General features: G+C 37.6%; 1 protein-coding gene across 3 annotated transcripts in view; it reads left to right on the top strand.

Moving 5' to 3' along the window:
- HOMER1 (homer scaffold protein 1) overlaps positions 1–15859 on the top strand; it is a 115224-nt gene that overhangs the window by 89831 nt on the left and 9534 nt on the right. For all 3 annotated transcript variants that reach the window (XM_075527217.1, XM_075527220.1, XM_075527219.1), the window contains 2 exons: positions 1375–1531; positions 14435–14545. In XM_075527217.1, coding sequence (XP_075383332.1) covers positions 1375–1531; positions 14435–14545 — 268 coding nt within the window. The remainder of the gene's footprint in view (positions 1–1374; positions 1532–14434; positions 14546–15859) is intronic.

Genomic DNA, 15859 nt, shown 5'->3' on the forward strand with positions numbered 1-15859 from the left:
GATTTTGAACACCTAAAGAGCATTTACAGGAGTTATAAAGTTTTTGAAATATGCTTTGGTGGGATGGGCTGTGCATATGCATGAAATGGAAGAAAGAAACTTGGTGGACAAAATGGTGGCAGAATGTTTCATTGTTCATATGTACAAAGTTCAAATAAACTTATAGACTTACATGCAAAATAGTAATAATTTATAATTAAATTAAACATATTAAAGTATATTTATTATAATAATCAATTAGATTATAATAATTCCTCATAATTAATCACAAACCTATATACAAAATCATTTTGGCCAGAGTTACAGATCTTTGGTTTTCAATGATGCCTTTAATAGTAAGCCAGTTAGACAAAATGAATTGTTTTCTGTATGTATTTTCCGTCTAGGTGTGCACCTCATATGCTGTTAGCAGTATACAAGTAAACATTAATGTACTATTTGCGTACTAATACATTCACCTGATGTATCTGAGATGTTTTTCCCTTGCATACTGAGTGCAAAGATAGGGTCTGTGGATGATGGCAAACTAATTACCTGTGAAAATTAAAGCCCTGTGTTTGCTCAGGGAATAACTAAACCAAAGGCAAGGATTGTTCCTCCATAGGCTACTTCAGTAAACCCCAACATCAGCTTCCTCTTTGCAATAAAGCAATAATATGTCTATGCTCCTTGATCTTTACTCTCTTTGCTGATATTATTGAGGAAAGGCATATTAATAGTATTAAGGTGTTGAAATTCAAGATCTTTGAGTTTGCAAGTACAAATTAAATATGGTATTTAATAAAGAAAGTATATTTCAGGGATAGAAGGCTTGCATTAAGACAGCTAAGCTGTAGTTCCAAAGCACTACATTACTCAAGTTGGTGACAAATCTTTTTCTACAATATATTCCATAAAGTAGGGAATATATAGTAGTGAATATATTCCATAGTGTGAATATATTCCATAGTAGTGAATATATTCCATAAAGTATATTCCATAAAGTAGCTTTTTTATTCCATAAAAAAGCACTTTCACATAATACATATATATTAAAAAAGCGACTAATCATATACATATTCTAGAATTACATGCTGTTGCTTTTGGGAAGCTGATGTGGATTTAATTATCCTTAACATTTTATTAAAAAAAAATACCCTGTTGAACTGGGAGAATAGAGGCTGTTTTCCAATAACGATATATCTATATTTTCTGAATTTATAGTTTTGATGATTTGAGCATTTGGATTCTCATTTGGACATTCCGTCATAGGATTTTTACATAATTCTATTTTTCCTGGATATTTTGAAAAGAAATTATAAGACATTTTAAGGGAAAAAAAAAAAAAAAAGAAGACATTTGGGAGCTCTGACCATTCTCATTCTGTCTGTGCAGTTCGACAATCAGCAAGCATTGGGAGGCAGAACTGGCCACGCTCAAGGGTAATAACGCTAAGCTCACAGCAGCCCTGCTGGAGTCCACTGCCAACGTAAAACAATGGAAGCAACAACTTGCTGCGTATCAGGAGGAGGCAGAACGTCTTCATAAGCGGGTAAGTGGAGGCAAACAGCCGGGATCCTTGAGGTGGAAGTAGAGGTGACTGTACTCGCTCGTTTTCAAGTAAAACAAATAAGTTTATTCTTGGGGCTTTAGGTTAATCTTTGAGGCAGAAATTAATGATTACTTTAAAGCACACAGGGTTCCTCCACTGGGAAAATCTTTCCTTTGTAGCAGTTCTTTTTCTGCAAAGGGTATTGTTGCAGGAAGAGTTATCTAACCTTATGACATGTTTGCCAGCTTTCACTCTTCATTTGATGCTGTCACATCTGTTTCAGGACCTTCTCCGTAGCATTACACTTTAGTCCCTCTTCCATTTAAGCCCACAGAAACTTGACATCAAATCTGTAAGTTAAAGAAACCCTCTTGTAGTGTCCGCATATAACAAAGATGAACAGCTTCCTCTCATCCTTGCACCTAAAGAAAATTGAACATAGGTTCAAGATCATTATATGCAGTTAGGGGTCTGCTCCTGCTTTCATACGGGAGGGGCTGGATCCTGTTCCCTCCACTACAAATTTGGTGGAGGTCATTTAGCAAACCAGAAATTAGTGCACAGTGGGGGAAGGAGTGACGGTATTTGAGGGAGGAATAAAGCATGCAAAGTTGAAGGCTGCATTATGAAAACAAGTATACAATATTTTCATTTCTCTTCTCTTTTCACATGTAACTTTATATATTGTATAATTTATTCACCTTTATCCATATGAATTTGTCATCGTAGCTTAGGATACATTTTTGTGCGGAGTGAAGGCAAGATTAGCCCATATATGGACGGAAGATGTCTGAGGAAGCTGTATTACTTTTGTTAATATCAATAAACGTAGAAAAATATCAAGGAGATGTACTTAGTTAAGAAAATAAAAACAAAAGCATTGCTTTTTTATGTGAAAACAGGTTTCATGAATATGCTGACGAGAAGGAAAAGGTCAAGTAGCAAACATGGCAGACCTTTTAATTTGGTTTTGTGTGCTGTACTCACTTGTATGAAATAAGGTATGGCAATTACAGCTGGCCAAATCCTGCAAATTGCGAAGGGTTCTTTCAGACCTGCGCGGGACCTGTCCAACTGGAAGCTGTTAGTAGTCCCAAGAACAAGGCTCATATTCATCTGAGGGGGGAGAAATTCAGCAGTCTACATCTAACCTGGGGATGTGGAAGAGTAGTGAGAATTCCATTGAGCTTGAGAAACCTGGGGAAACGGCAGGTTGTTGGGGCTGTCCTATACCTAGACTGACTTGCAGACAAGGATCCTGAAGTCATGATTTGGTAGGGAAGAACGGTAATTTCCAATGGACGGTAACTGTGTGTGCCATACCTGGCTGGATGAAATGCATGAAGTATAATTAAAACTTTGCTTTTTGCAAAGTGCTTTCAGTTCAAGAAATTGGCAGTTGCTGACAAAACTGATCTGCTTCAGAAATTTTCCAGTCAGGCACAAGCTTGTCATGTATTTTTGTACAGAGGGAGACTTTCACTTAGTGTGTCATCTTATTTAAGCTTCTCCTTTGGAAGGGTGGGAGTTCTAACCTGTGCTCCAGGTTTGTGAATAGATTATAATAGTAATTGCTGATAACATTATTTAAATTACAACCTTGTATTAAAATTACTATAGTGCAAATGTTCAGGTGGATTTGACCTGAAAACGTGGTAAAACGTGGTAAAACGTGGTAAAATCATTGCTAAAACGTGGACATAATGAGGTAGTATTCTTCCTAATAAAATGTATTAACACCTTTTGTTGCAAAGCTGAGACAATACAGTCCTTACCTAAGAAAGAAAAGTAACACACAGCAACAGCCACTGCATTTGCCATGGGGAGACCCAGCTAGACAAGACAGGCAAAGATCCCTTTTTCTTGATGTTACTCTCACTCTTAGTCAAATCTTATTTAAAATCTGTTATTAGAATATACAATTAATGAATATAGGAATTTTTAGCATGTCACTTTGCTTTTATATGATACTACAGTTAACAAAAGTAGAACCAAGTCTTTGTAGCTAAATTCATTAATAGCTGATGATTTTTCATAACCTTTGCCCAGCAAATTTCCTGTAATTATTTTGTATTTCTGAGGGAATGCAAAATCTTATGACATGGGATCATCTGCACTATGCTCTTTTGATCACTGTTTACATGCCTTCATTAAATGTTTCTGTAATCCGTGACCTCAGGGCTTGTTGATGCCTCATGCAGAATATAGGAACACTCTGTGCCTATGTCTTTCTGGGCATGCCTGTAAATTATGACAGGATAGTTCATCAAGAGTAATGCCCTCTGTTGGAATTGCTTTTAGAAAAATATAGACTTGGCTAACCCAATAAATCGAACAAATCAAACACTCTAGGTAAAAGTATGCAGAACAAGTAAAAAAGAAAAATCAATCTCAATCTGTTACCCATATGATGTGATACAAGAGCTCTTCTAACCTGCATGCTGGAGACTGATCTTTCAAATCGAAATAGTGCCCCATTTCAAAAAGAATCTGCAAGTCAGATGCTTCTGTCTTACACAGATCTAAATTGTGGCATTGAAATGGCAGATCTGGAGACTACTGGTTGTGGTACATGTGATAGCAAGCAGTGTTAAGTCACTGTATTGTGTTATCTTTCCCTTCAGTTTATCCGATAAGCTCAGTATAAACACGTAGCTGCAGTTGATCCAAAAAATGTTTCTCAAACTGGAATCCATCTCACCTGAGATTATGTAGAAGTTATATATCAAGTCTAAGATAGTAATCTTTTTTTTCCTTGTAATTCTTGGAGAGACAAAGGCATGAAGAGTAAGTGTCCCACTCTCAAGAAAACTGACTAAGGTGTTGAGTTGAATTTGCTTCTGTAAGTACTTGTCTTTGTCCATAGGATAATCATGTAGATAGTCCTATAGACCTCCTTTTAGTCAGATGAAATGATCTCCATCCTTAGTTCATAGAATCACAGAATATTTTAGCATGTAGAGGAACTTTGGAGGTTATCTGGTCCAATTCTCCACTGAAAGCAGGACCAGCTTTGAAGTTAGATCCAACTCCAGGGCTGGAACAGGTTACTCAGGGCTGTGAATCAAGTCTCAAAAAATGGACATCCCACAGCCTCTCTGGGCAGCCTTTGCTGATGTTTGACCACCCTTGTCAAATTATTTTTCCTACTATCTTACCTAATTGAAATTTGCCATGCTGCAACTTGCACCTGTTGCCAGTTCAGAAGAAAAATGGGGTTTGATCCAAAAGAAACTTTGGTGAGAAAAGTTGAATAGACTGGATTTTTAGAAATACTCATAGAAAAATTGATTTCAAAGAGAAAGAAAAATTTGGAAATTAGTTTGCATGTTCAGTTGTAATGTAGTTGGTTTTTTATATGGAAAAGTTTGCCATCACAGCATCTTGTGCCCTGGAGAAGAGTGTGTGTAGGTATGTGTGCTTTGGAGGGATACGCTCACTTACAAGATCATAGTCTTGTATAAAATAGACCAGCCTCCAAAATGAAGAATGCCACTGTTGACATTAGCTGCTATATTTAGTTCAATTTAATAATATATTATGTGGTTTATATATAATGTATGGTGGTATTCACTCCTTACGTGCTTTAGGTTTATGTACAAGTTTTGGTGCCTGAGTCATCTGTCTGCAAGCTACAGCAGACTGTCAAGTGTGGTGTGTGGGGGAAGTAATGCATATTGATTAGTAAACTTTGCATTATTATTTCCAGCTTTAGTTTCTTCTTTGTATAAATAGCCTTATAAATAGCCTTATTTACATAAATAGTTTCTTCTTTATAATAAAAAAATTATTGCTAATACTGGCTTACTAGTTGACTTCTTATGGTACCTTTTCCCACGGTTTGAACTTTGTCATGTTTTATGTATAAACATCCTTTGATTTTACATTATATCTCATTCTTTTATCTTCTATTTTTTTCATTCACTGTGGTAAACTGGGTCATTCGTCTCGTGCAGTATTTGTTGTAAACTTTGCTTTTTAAGTTGTTCTAAATTATTTTAAGCCCAAAACTTTTTATTCTACAATTGTTTTCAAATTTGGCTGAAATAGTTTTTCTGTGCATCACATTATTTACACTTTTAAAAATACAGAAACAAAGCTAAAATGCCCCTTTCTTTGATTTTTATTGCATTTTTAAAAATTAATGTCATTTATTATTTGCCATTTCTGATTAAGTATAAGATTTACTTATCTGTCAGTTTTTCATATTAACCTACATTTATTTGCTTTCTCTGAGGCCTTTATCTTCCTTCTTCCATTTGTTCTCTGCATTAATAACGCTTAGAGCTGAGACGAAACAGAATACAGATGCAGTGTGGCAGAGTGCAAAGTTCTCAATAAATTCAAGTTTTGTGCTCTCTTCTGATATATTGTGAGCTTAAGTCAGACATACTGTGCTTTGATATTTTGTCAGACATTATATTTTTCAGAAGTTTGCTAAATGGGTGTATGGATTTTTCCTTCTCAAATACAAAGAGATAATAATTCAGGGAAGATGTGATGCCCAGTCAAGAGCTTAACTTGGAGCTCTCAGCCTTCTCTCCTGTAAGCTGCTCAGAAGCAACTTAACAGCAAGGATTTCCCATAAATGGGGTTGGGGAGCACTCCTACACACCTTGCATAGCTTTTTGAAGTCAAAAGGGATTCATGACTTTAGAACAGCTCAGTAACAGAAAGAAAAACCCTGAAGTGAGCTACTTCAGACAAATAGAATAGCATTGGTACTAACATTAATCCTGATACCACAAAAAGGAAAGGATTGAATGTGATAGGAATTATGGAAAGTAACCCAAAGTTCTGTCTTTGTCATGTTAAAATGAAAATGATTAGTTTTTTTCTTGCATGCTAACTGCTAAAGTAAATCATCCTGTGACACTGGGCAATAGCACAGAGTAATAACACCAGTGCATAATAATAAGAGCTGCAGTCCTTGAAGATCACTCATCTGCAGGAAAAGAAACCTAAGATAAAAAGGGATGAAGGGAAGTGATCAAGTTCTTGGGTATTCCTGAAAGAACAGAGGTAAACTCTTGAATTCTAGCTTGTTGTTTTACCAGGATTTCCTAGGAAATAAGATAAAATTAGCCTATTATGTTCTGGTTCTTTTATTCAATGAATGAAATAAGTATGAGGACATCTTATGTAGTCATCAAAACCACCTGACAAATAATGGACCCTGATTTCACTACTGTTAAAAGAAATTTTAAAGTGGATATTAAAAAAATACATGAGCATACAGAAGTAAAACCATGGTCATTTTATTGGGCTACTTCTGTGCTACTTAAAGAAAAAAAACAATCTATAAAAGCAGTTATTAAAGTCCACAAGAAGTATGGAACGCTTTATAAGCCATCTGCTCAGATTAGCTATAGAAAATCTTTGCAGACCCTTTAGCAGTTACCTCCATGTTTCCACCAGCTGCATTAATAATTGAATAACCAAAACTAAATTTTGAAGATGCAGATGTGATAAAGTTGCTTGCTGAATCACAGCCCATATTGTGGGCTTCGTACTTGCTGAGAAGTCTTGCTAGCACCACTGTGGGACTACCCTGAATAACTGGTTTTATGCGACTGAGGAAGGACATTATCTAAAAGTGGAATTATGAAAGAAGTTGGCAGAAAGTGTGGTAACAAGAAATTTATCAGTGGAGTTTTGATCCAAAAATTTATGGGCAATGCACCTTTTTTATGTGATGACTGTGTCTTGTCATCCTCCCTTTAAGACTGTTTCCCTCCTATCCCCACTGAACAATCCAAACTTACATTATATTTAAATTTGGTATGACTGATGGAAGAAAAAAGTTATCCAAGTATAACTTCCTTCTTAAAATATTGTAATTAGCATGTGGCTAGATAGCAGCTTGCTACCATTTGTTTATAATGAAAATAGATGAGCATTTTGCAGGGTAGATATGGGTAGCTTGGCATTTTAATCAAAACAGTGGGATTATCGTTTTGTTAGTATTTGTCTATGCATTTATTTGAAAGAAATGTGTGTGCAGATGGGCCGATTCTGAGTGCACAAAAAATGGACAACTAAGTCCCTATATTTATGTGTGCAGTCCTTTCATCTGGAATTGGAAGCAAACTCTTGTTGCACTAGTAACTCCTGAAAAGGCAAAAAAAAGGGCAGCTCTTGCCCAGGTGAGGTCATAATGTTAAATATTGACCAAACGTTCAAGAGAGATGTTCTGGGGAGTATTAGGGTTTTCTGTGACACAGTAAGATCTGGAAAGGCTAATTGTTCTGACTGTAATAGTCGAGTTTTTAGAAGACATATGGGAATATAGTGACTTTTTTATTTTTGAAATTGCAGTCTTGCCTTAAAAAAGAGTTTCTGTTTCAGAGCAGGCTGTAATTATCTGCATAAGTTTGGTTATCCTTTTCACAGTGGAACTAGTTTCTAATAAAAAGAAATCCAGAGTAATATTTTTAAAATCCTTGAGAAACCATTGCAGAGGCTGACCACCTTCTTTGCATGGCATTAGGGGATGCCAAAGGAAAAATACAAGTGTTTTATTTCAGGGGATATGTATTTTTTTCTCAGATGTACATTTTTGCTCCTCCAATATCCATTTCAGCTATCATAAGTTCCATATTATTTTTGAAATGGTATGTGTTGTCAGTCTTGACATTAGACTGTCAGAGCATTTCCTAGGACGGGATTTATGAAATCCAGCACGTACTGTCAGCTCCCTTTCTGTGTGTGATTCCTAATACCAATAATCCACATCTAGCCTTTATCAAGATTCAACTCTTGGTTAATAATTACGGTTTACTAAAAAGACAGTCTCTTTTCAGACAGAGCAGGTGAATCAGGTTATGTTCCTGAAATCAAAATGTGAATTCGGCTTTTTTTAATGTAGAGTGAACTGAAGGCAAGTCTTTTCTGTCTTTTTCCATTTGCCTTGATTTGTTTTTAGAGCAGATTTGCATTTAGGACCCCAGACTATTTCATTAGGATTTTTTCTGGGAATCCACTTTCACTGCATGTGTTATATTCAACATTATGATTTGGGAAAAAAACAAACCACCAATCAAACTACTGTTACTCTGGGAAAGGAAAAAAAGTTTTCACAGGAGAGTCTCTCATCCCCCTCTTCATCTTTCTAAAAAACCTAAGAAAAGTGTTAAGATCCATTTATCTGCAAGATATGAAAAGCATACTTTGTGGAGGCATGCTACAAAATTTTTATGTAGTCAAAGCTTTGTAGAATGAAATATATCCTATAATTCCAAAACTCCATTGGAGAATGAGGAAATTACTGGATTTAAATCCTCAGGATGAAAGGGTGACGTATCTGTACTATGTTTGCTATTGCATGTATTTCATGAGCTGGCCAGATAGCTGGAAAAAGTATTTGCTAATTAGATTGCAGAGAAAGGGATGTCCCCTGAAGTTAGTATTAGCATTATCAGTTGCAAATAATAATGCATGACTGAAGGTTGAAGCATTGATTTTAGTAAACTTCTTACATTTTCAAGTATTCCTACTGCAGTTCCATTACCTTCTTCAGAAAAATCAAGCCGATGATGGATTATTCCTCTTTCATCTCAGTAGAAATGAATAACTGTGGAAAACATTTTGATATTTCCACGGTTTGAGGCATCAGTGCCCACAGAGAAAAATGTGTCCTTTTCAGCAAAATCTTTAATTGTTTTCTCTGTTGAAAAAAGTAATATATTGTTGGTAATGCACAAGACTCCCCCCTGCCCCCATGTTATCATTTTATCTGTGTGTAAATCTTGGAAAACTACAGTAATTAATTTACTGTCAGAAGTGATGTATATGAATAATACTATGGTGTGCTTTTTGTTATTTCAGCAGCAACCTTGAAAAGCAATTTTCCTTGTTTACTGCATTTTCACATTTCTTTGCACTGAAAACCTTTCCAGAGTTTTTATTCTTGAAAGCTATACTGGAATTATTTTTTATGATCGGCTTGTTGCATGCTGTCTTGCATCTTACTGCCCACCATGAAGAACTGAGAAGCTTCTTCTGCATAAATTATGTGAAACTTTATGCAGTTATTCTTAGTTTTGCTGAGCCATGCAACATCATTTCTCTTCTCCTTGTGGAAAGCAGAGGGCTCTTTTTTCTTTGTAGGAGGTTCATCTTGAATTATTGATGGAATAACATTGTCACAGTCACAGTTATGATCCATTGAGGGATGTAACTCAACCAGCTAAAAATACATAATTAATACTTAAATTCAGTCTTGCATGTGAGCACTCTACTTGTTCTGCACTGTAGCCTGGGCCAGTAGACCTTGTGTATTGCATTCCACAGTAAATAGAAGGGAAAAAATACCTTTAGGAAACAACAGGTTAAGAGTGTCAGGTATATGAAATAGGCTACAGCTACACTGAAAGTGTGTTCTAATCTGTCTTTGCATTTCTGTAGCAGTTGAAGTAATTTCTGTATGAAGTTTAGAAGGAATTTCATGGTCTGTTGGTACTGAATTTAAGATGCTGAATCACAACTGTTGTTTGAGATCAGAAGTGTACAAATTTATCTCAAGAAAGTGGTTTGAAAAAATGAATCAACCTGCAGCAAACATAGCGCAGATTCACTCAGTCAGTAATAGCTTGGGGAAGGTGGCCACTTGAAATATTTCTGTCATTCCCACTTCTATGCCTCTGTCTAACTGAAGTCTTTACTTGTGAAGCTGTTGTCTGTGTTGGGAGTTGATGCACGCTCCTCTCTTGGTTTCTTTGTGATTTGATTTGGTTTGTTTTCTTTGAGAGATTCTTCAGTCTTTTGAAGCTTTGGGCAGTCATTGTCTTAACCTCACATCAAGGCTGTTACTCCTTACTGTGTTACATGGCCCAAAGCCTCACTCCTCCGGTCTTCCCCGCAGCCCAGTGTGTGCTAGCTGTCTGCTGCAATGAAAACTTCTGCCTGGCATCCTCCTCTATTTATAGGCTGTTGACCCTAGATTAAAATTTCCAGAAAACTCTAGAGTGGCCTCTGCTGAGAAGGTCTAGGCTCTGCCAGAACAAGTTGCGTTGCTGTCTTATTTCAGCTGATGTATTTCTCACTGAAGTATGCAGTTAAGTATAATGCCAGCTGTATACTAGAAGAGTTAGCTCATAAATAGTCACTAAAAGCCCTTTCAGAATTTTTTTCCCTATGTGCAATCCTTACCTGGATGATAAATGCAAAATAAAGAAGCAGAGGCTAAGAACAATACTTTTTTCTTTTTTAGTTTCAAATACCAAGCCACAGTATTGAGTTTTTTCAGATATGGAAGTCAGTGCAGTCTTACAATAGCACAATAGAAGAACCTTGTTTAATCAGTTATTGTTCAAAGACTCTTCTTTCAGTCTGAATTCAGTACTGGAAACAAGGCTTAATCACAGGTACATTGCTCAGTGTTGCTGTGCAAAGGCTTGAATGATTGATTGAGCCTTGCTCTTAAACATGAAACACTGAATGAGGAGATGTCCCTGAAAATAGCACATGGGAGGGTCAGACGAAAGCATTTTAGCTTCCTTTTATGTACCCTTCTGTGCATAATGCATAAACAGGTTTTTAAAATGATTTTTGGACCACTGGTCATGAGAAAAATAAATTCAATCTGAAACAAGGAAACAGCGCACATAAATGCTATCCAGATTTTTGCCTAGAGCTTGATCTTTTGTTACTTCTGTTTTCAATTGCGTATTTTTTTAATCACATCATTTTCCAGCCCATCTTACTCTACACATTTTTTTAAAAGGGTCACAATATCATTTTCTTTTTTATAGGTACATTCAAGAAGATAACAGCATGAAGATATTTGACATCTTTTCAGATCTCTGTAGGAATGGGCATTTAAATAAGACTGCGATTAAAGTAACCCTGTTTTTTTAATTGAATTTGTTCTTTTTTTCCAACTTACTGACTTTTCAACAAACAGTAAACAAAACAGTTGAACAATGCATTATTTTCTTACATAAGCAGTAAGAGATGGACGTTTGCCCTGAGAAAAGCTGGACCAGAGTAAGACATCAGAGCCCTTTTAGTGTTGCTAATTAATTGCTCTTCTGACAGCAGTTGCCTCTGTTGGCAAGAAGGTTTGTGAGAGGACTCCCTGCTCTGCTCAAGCAAAATTAGCTGTGTTTGCTTAAGCAATTTCAGTAGGTGTCTTGAGTTAGTACGGACCAGCGCGTAGCGGGGAGCGTTCATGTGAGCCAGGCAGCTGGCGGGGCTGTTGCAGGCGGTGTCGTCAGCCAGCGACGATACACGCAGCCGAGAGCAGTAACATTTCATCCGCCGCAGTTCAATCCACCAGCCTCCTGGGATTCCAAGCTTGCACCAACACGTGCATCCTCTCTGTGTGTGCCAGCCCAGAGGAAACCATGTGGAGAACAGTGGGGCTCCAAGCGCTTCCTTGGTCACAGGTTGAGACACCTCTGCACACTTGCTTCCAAGGCACTAGGTGCTAGCGCAGAGGTGGTTTGGGGACTGGGCTTTCTTCTGTCTGTCCAGCTGAGGCTCTTGCACTTTGTGTAAATGAGTATTCGCTATGCCAGTGCTTGGTAAGAGCCAGTGGGTATTGCTGAGTGCAATGGCTTTAAAAGAGAGATTGACCTCCTTGGAGCTTACCATATAATGTTCCAGTCTTCCACAGCGGGTGAGAGAGGGCCTGGCCCTGGGTTCCTCTAGCAACCCTAGCCTTGGGTTCACAGAGGCTTCCACCTCCAATTCAAGACTCAGTTCAGCAGAAAAGCTTGGAAGTGTTTAAGAAGTTAAACATCAGAAAGGGTGAAGGTGGGCGAGGTGAGTGAGTTTGACAGTTCCAGCAAAACTTAGGAATGAGCTAGAGCCCTGCATAAACCCACAATGTCAGAAATACAGGAACCTGTGTAAAACTGTGGCAGCTCTGCTGGATAGTGAAGGGTTCTTAACTGGGCAAGACCCTGAGCGATCAAATGTGACCTCAAAACTGGCCCTGTTTTGAGCAGGAGGCCTTGGCCGGATGACCACCAGGGTCCCCTTCCAGCCAAAATTACTCTGTGCCTCTCTGATTCTTGCTCTACCTAGATGTTAGTTCAGACACTGTGTAGACATAGGTTTATCCTAGTCGGTGTGTTCCCATTCTGCTTGTTTGTGTTTGTGTAGTTGTAGTGGTGAATACTGTAACAGTCACAATCCGTAGCAGTCACAAGGAATCTAAGTAGATGTATTTTTGTGCAATTGAAGCAAATTGAGAAAATTATCTAGGACTTTAGTTGTAATGCTCAGTGGCATAGAAAACTGAGCAAACTGCTATTACTTTTTGCCATGAGCACTGATATTTCTTTTGGGACAATTGCAGTAATAAGATAGTTTTTTGGGGCGGAGGGTGGGGTGCTGTGTTAGCAAGCTATGTCCTCATCCCTCATTCCCCTTACCCCTCCTAAGAATTTGCTGTAATCTCAGTTCTCTCCATTTATAAACCTGATGTGCAAAAATGTCTAATCACAGTTTTCCAGTAGAAGAAACTAGACTCATCATGGCTGTTAGAGAGGGGAAGTTCATGCCCTGTGACTCAGAAAGGAGATGTTGGTAGGGATTTTGTTTTAATTTTCTTGTATTTCATCTTGGCTTTTCTTTGACTTCTCTCTTCAGTCAGTAATCTACCTTTTGAGGCTACAAACAGTTCAGAGTCTGAAATTACTGCCATCACAGTGACTTCACTAGCTAGACTGTGTTGCTGCTGGAGGGCACCAACCTTGATTCCTCAAGATGTTCTTTTATCTAAGAAATAAAATTGTCCTGGAGAATGCCCGCCCTCTGTCTAAGGGCTACTTCTCCAAGAAAGTTAAATGGAAACCTAAAGGTTTTCGTTGCAGAATTGGGTAGCACTTTGTTCAAAGGAGTTTTGGGGCCAGATTTTTTAGTTACTGTTAGTTACTGATGGTGCAGCTCTGTTGAAGAATGTATACTAAGATTGACAGGCTTCTATCTTCTGGAAAAAAATGAGTTATTAGGTTTTAAATAGTATTTTTAATATTTTAACAGTTTGTTATTAAACAAAAAGGTTTTAGTGCACACATCCACACAGACATGCAGTGTGACAGTTCTCTAATATTTTGATCTGTAATCTGAGAGGTACATGAACACCTCTCTGCGTAGACTCTAGCTGCATGGATTTTATTTCTTTGGTGCAGAAGCTATTTTTTGACAACTGTTTATCTGTGAATGGCAGGATATTAACATCTCTTCGATTAAAAAATAAAATAAAAAGGGCATACCACTGCCAGGTATCTTAACTTATCCAAGGGCAGATGGAGAGTGTTTGCTGTCTGCTAATAAAGAGGAACTGTGCAAATCCAAATTGTGCCATTAGCTGTTGGCTTTGTGACTGAGAGATGAGATCTGAAACTAGAGTAAGTAAGAAGTTGGCAGCTGTACATTGGTGGCTGAGTGTCTGCTATTATACTGTTGATGCCGAGTCAGAAATTGAGGCTGTGAAATGTTAATTGGCTTGCTAGGAAGTGGGTGAGCATTGTGGCTTAGTTGATTAAGATGGTGCAACATTAAAAAGTGTCAGATGGAGAGGTTAGACAGACAGATCTGTGTTTAATCGTCTAGCCATTACTGTTTCTGAAATGGTAATTCAGATTCTTTCGTAATTAGTAATTTTTTCATAATTTGCAATAATTAGTAAGTATAAGTTTTAATTAGTGTTCTTTTCAGCCTGCAACATATTAAATCTATTGTTTCCAAGAAGTCATAGCAACCATTTTATGCTAAACAATTTGTTAAGGAATTTTATGCTAACTTCATAAGAACACCTTCACCATTTTAATCAACATAAGTCACCCAGAAGTAACGTTATATTTCTAATGCAGCTATTGATGCAAAGAAGCAATAGTACCTTGAATTTGTTGAAATTAATTCTGTATGTGTTGCTTCTACTCATTTCAACAGGTGACTGAGCTAGAGTGTGTGAGCAGTCAAGCCAATGCGGTCCACACACATAAAACAGAATTAAACCAGACAATACAGGAGTTAGAGTCTACGCTGAAGAAAAAAGAAGAGGTATTTGCTAATGTTTATTCTTAGCTTTTCTGGTATGTCATTTCTAAAGGCTTTGAATATTAAGCTTGTGATGGCTCGTAAATACTGTATTATTTCCTATAGATGTTATGAAGTAAAATTTTTTTCAGCTTCTTTGAAATGATTAATATTTTTCCATGTATATGATTACATCAGTCCAATATAGAGCTGGGTATCTGAACGACAAAAAAAACCACCATGTTTTCCTGTTTGCTTTTACCAAGCATCTCTGTTTGCAAAAGTAAGTCATAAGTTGTTTCCACGGAGCAGTCATCACACTGATGCAGTCCAACTTCACTAAGAAGGGAAGCTATCGTAAACATGCTTTCCTTTTTCCGGAGAGTAGGGCTTGGAACAAGTCATAGGTCAATGCCTTTTTCAGGCCAGTCTGTTTTTCAGGCTATGTTAATATAGCTGACTTTTGTGATCCCTAAGATCAGTCCTTTCCTTAAATGCATGCCAAGCCCCTGGCCTGAAACTTCATGATATTTATTGTACCGTCTGCCTTGGGCTGGACCCGCAGCAAGAAAATAAGAGGAACTGGAGTAACACCTGCACTGGCACAGGTCCTAGGGGAAAGCAGATTTGTGCCACAGAATGATCGAGAATCGCCCCTTCATGGATGGAAAAAAGGGGGTGGAAGGAGCCACGTATGAAGGGTTATTTGCCCCGCCTAAGACCGGATTCCTTGAGCCCTCCGAGGCAGACGCAGTGGGCATGTTGGTAGGGGCAGTGTCTTGCAGGGTCTTGCCTCCAGCGGGGCAGTTGTTAGGTGTTTCCAAGGAGGATGCAGGAGAGGCACAGTAGTTATGGAATATCCTCCCAAAATGGAACAAAGCCTTTTCCAGACTCCCTCATACTTAAGAGGTTAGCCTCAGGTTGGTAATGTTTCCCATTTTGGTGCCCATTCACTTTTAAAATATGCTGAGTGGTTGTCTGCAAAGAGATCTTTCTGAAAGGAGTTCTGGGAGGTGGATATGCCCTTCTGGGGAAACATACTTCATCGTTTTAAGTTTGCTGCCGTTTAGTTTCATTAACTCTTTCTATTCTTGTCCTCTGAAAGTAAGCTAAGAAAAGGTTTATATTCTGTTCATTATTTTATCTATATTTGTTATTTTTATACCTTGTTACTTTCTTCTTGCTAAAGATACCATTTCTTTTAGACTCTCTTTCTGCAGAAATCAGTGGTCAAAGCAGGCAATTTTTTGATGCTCAGCCCTGCTGCTAGTGACATAATAAGCAGCTTACAGATGAAAATTGGATTTTTCTCTTGAAAAAATGGAAAAGGGTACATTC

The sequence above is a fragment of the Mycteria americana genome, chromosome Z (assembly GCF_035582795.1).
Source record: "Mycteria americana isolate JAX WOST 10 ecotype Jacksonville Zoo and Gardens chromosome Z, USCA_MyAme_1.0, whole genome shotgun sequence".
NCBI classification, from domain to species: domain Eukaryota; kingdom Metazoa; phylum Chordata; class Aves; order Ciconiiformes; family Ciconiidae; genus Mycteria; species Mycteria americana.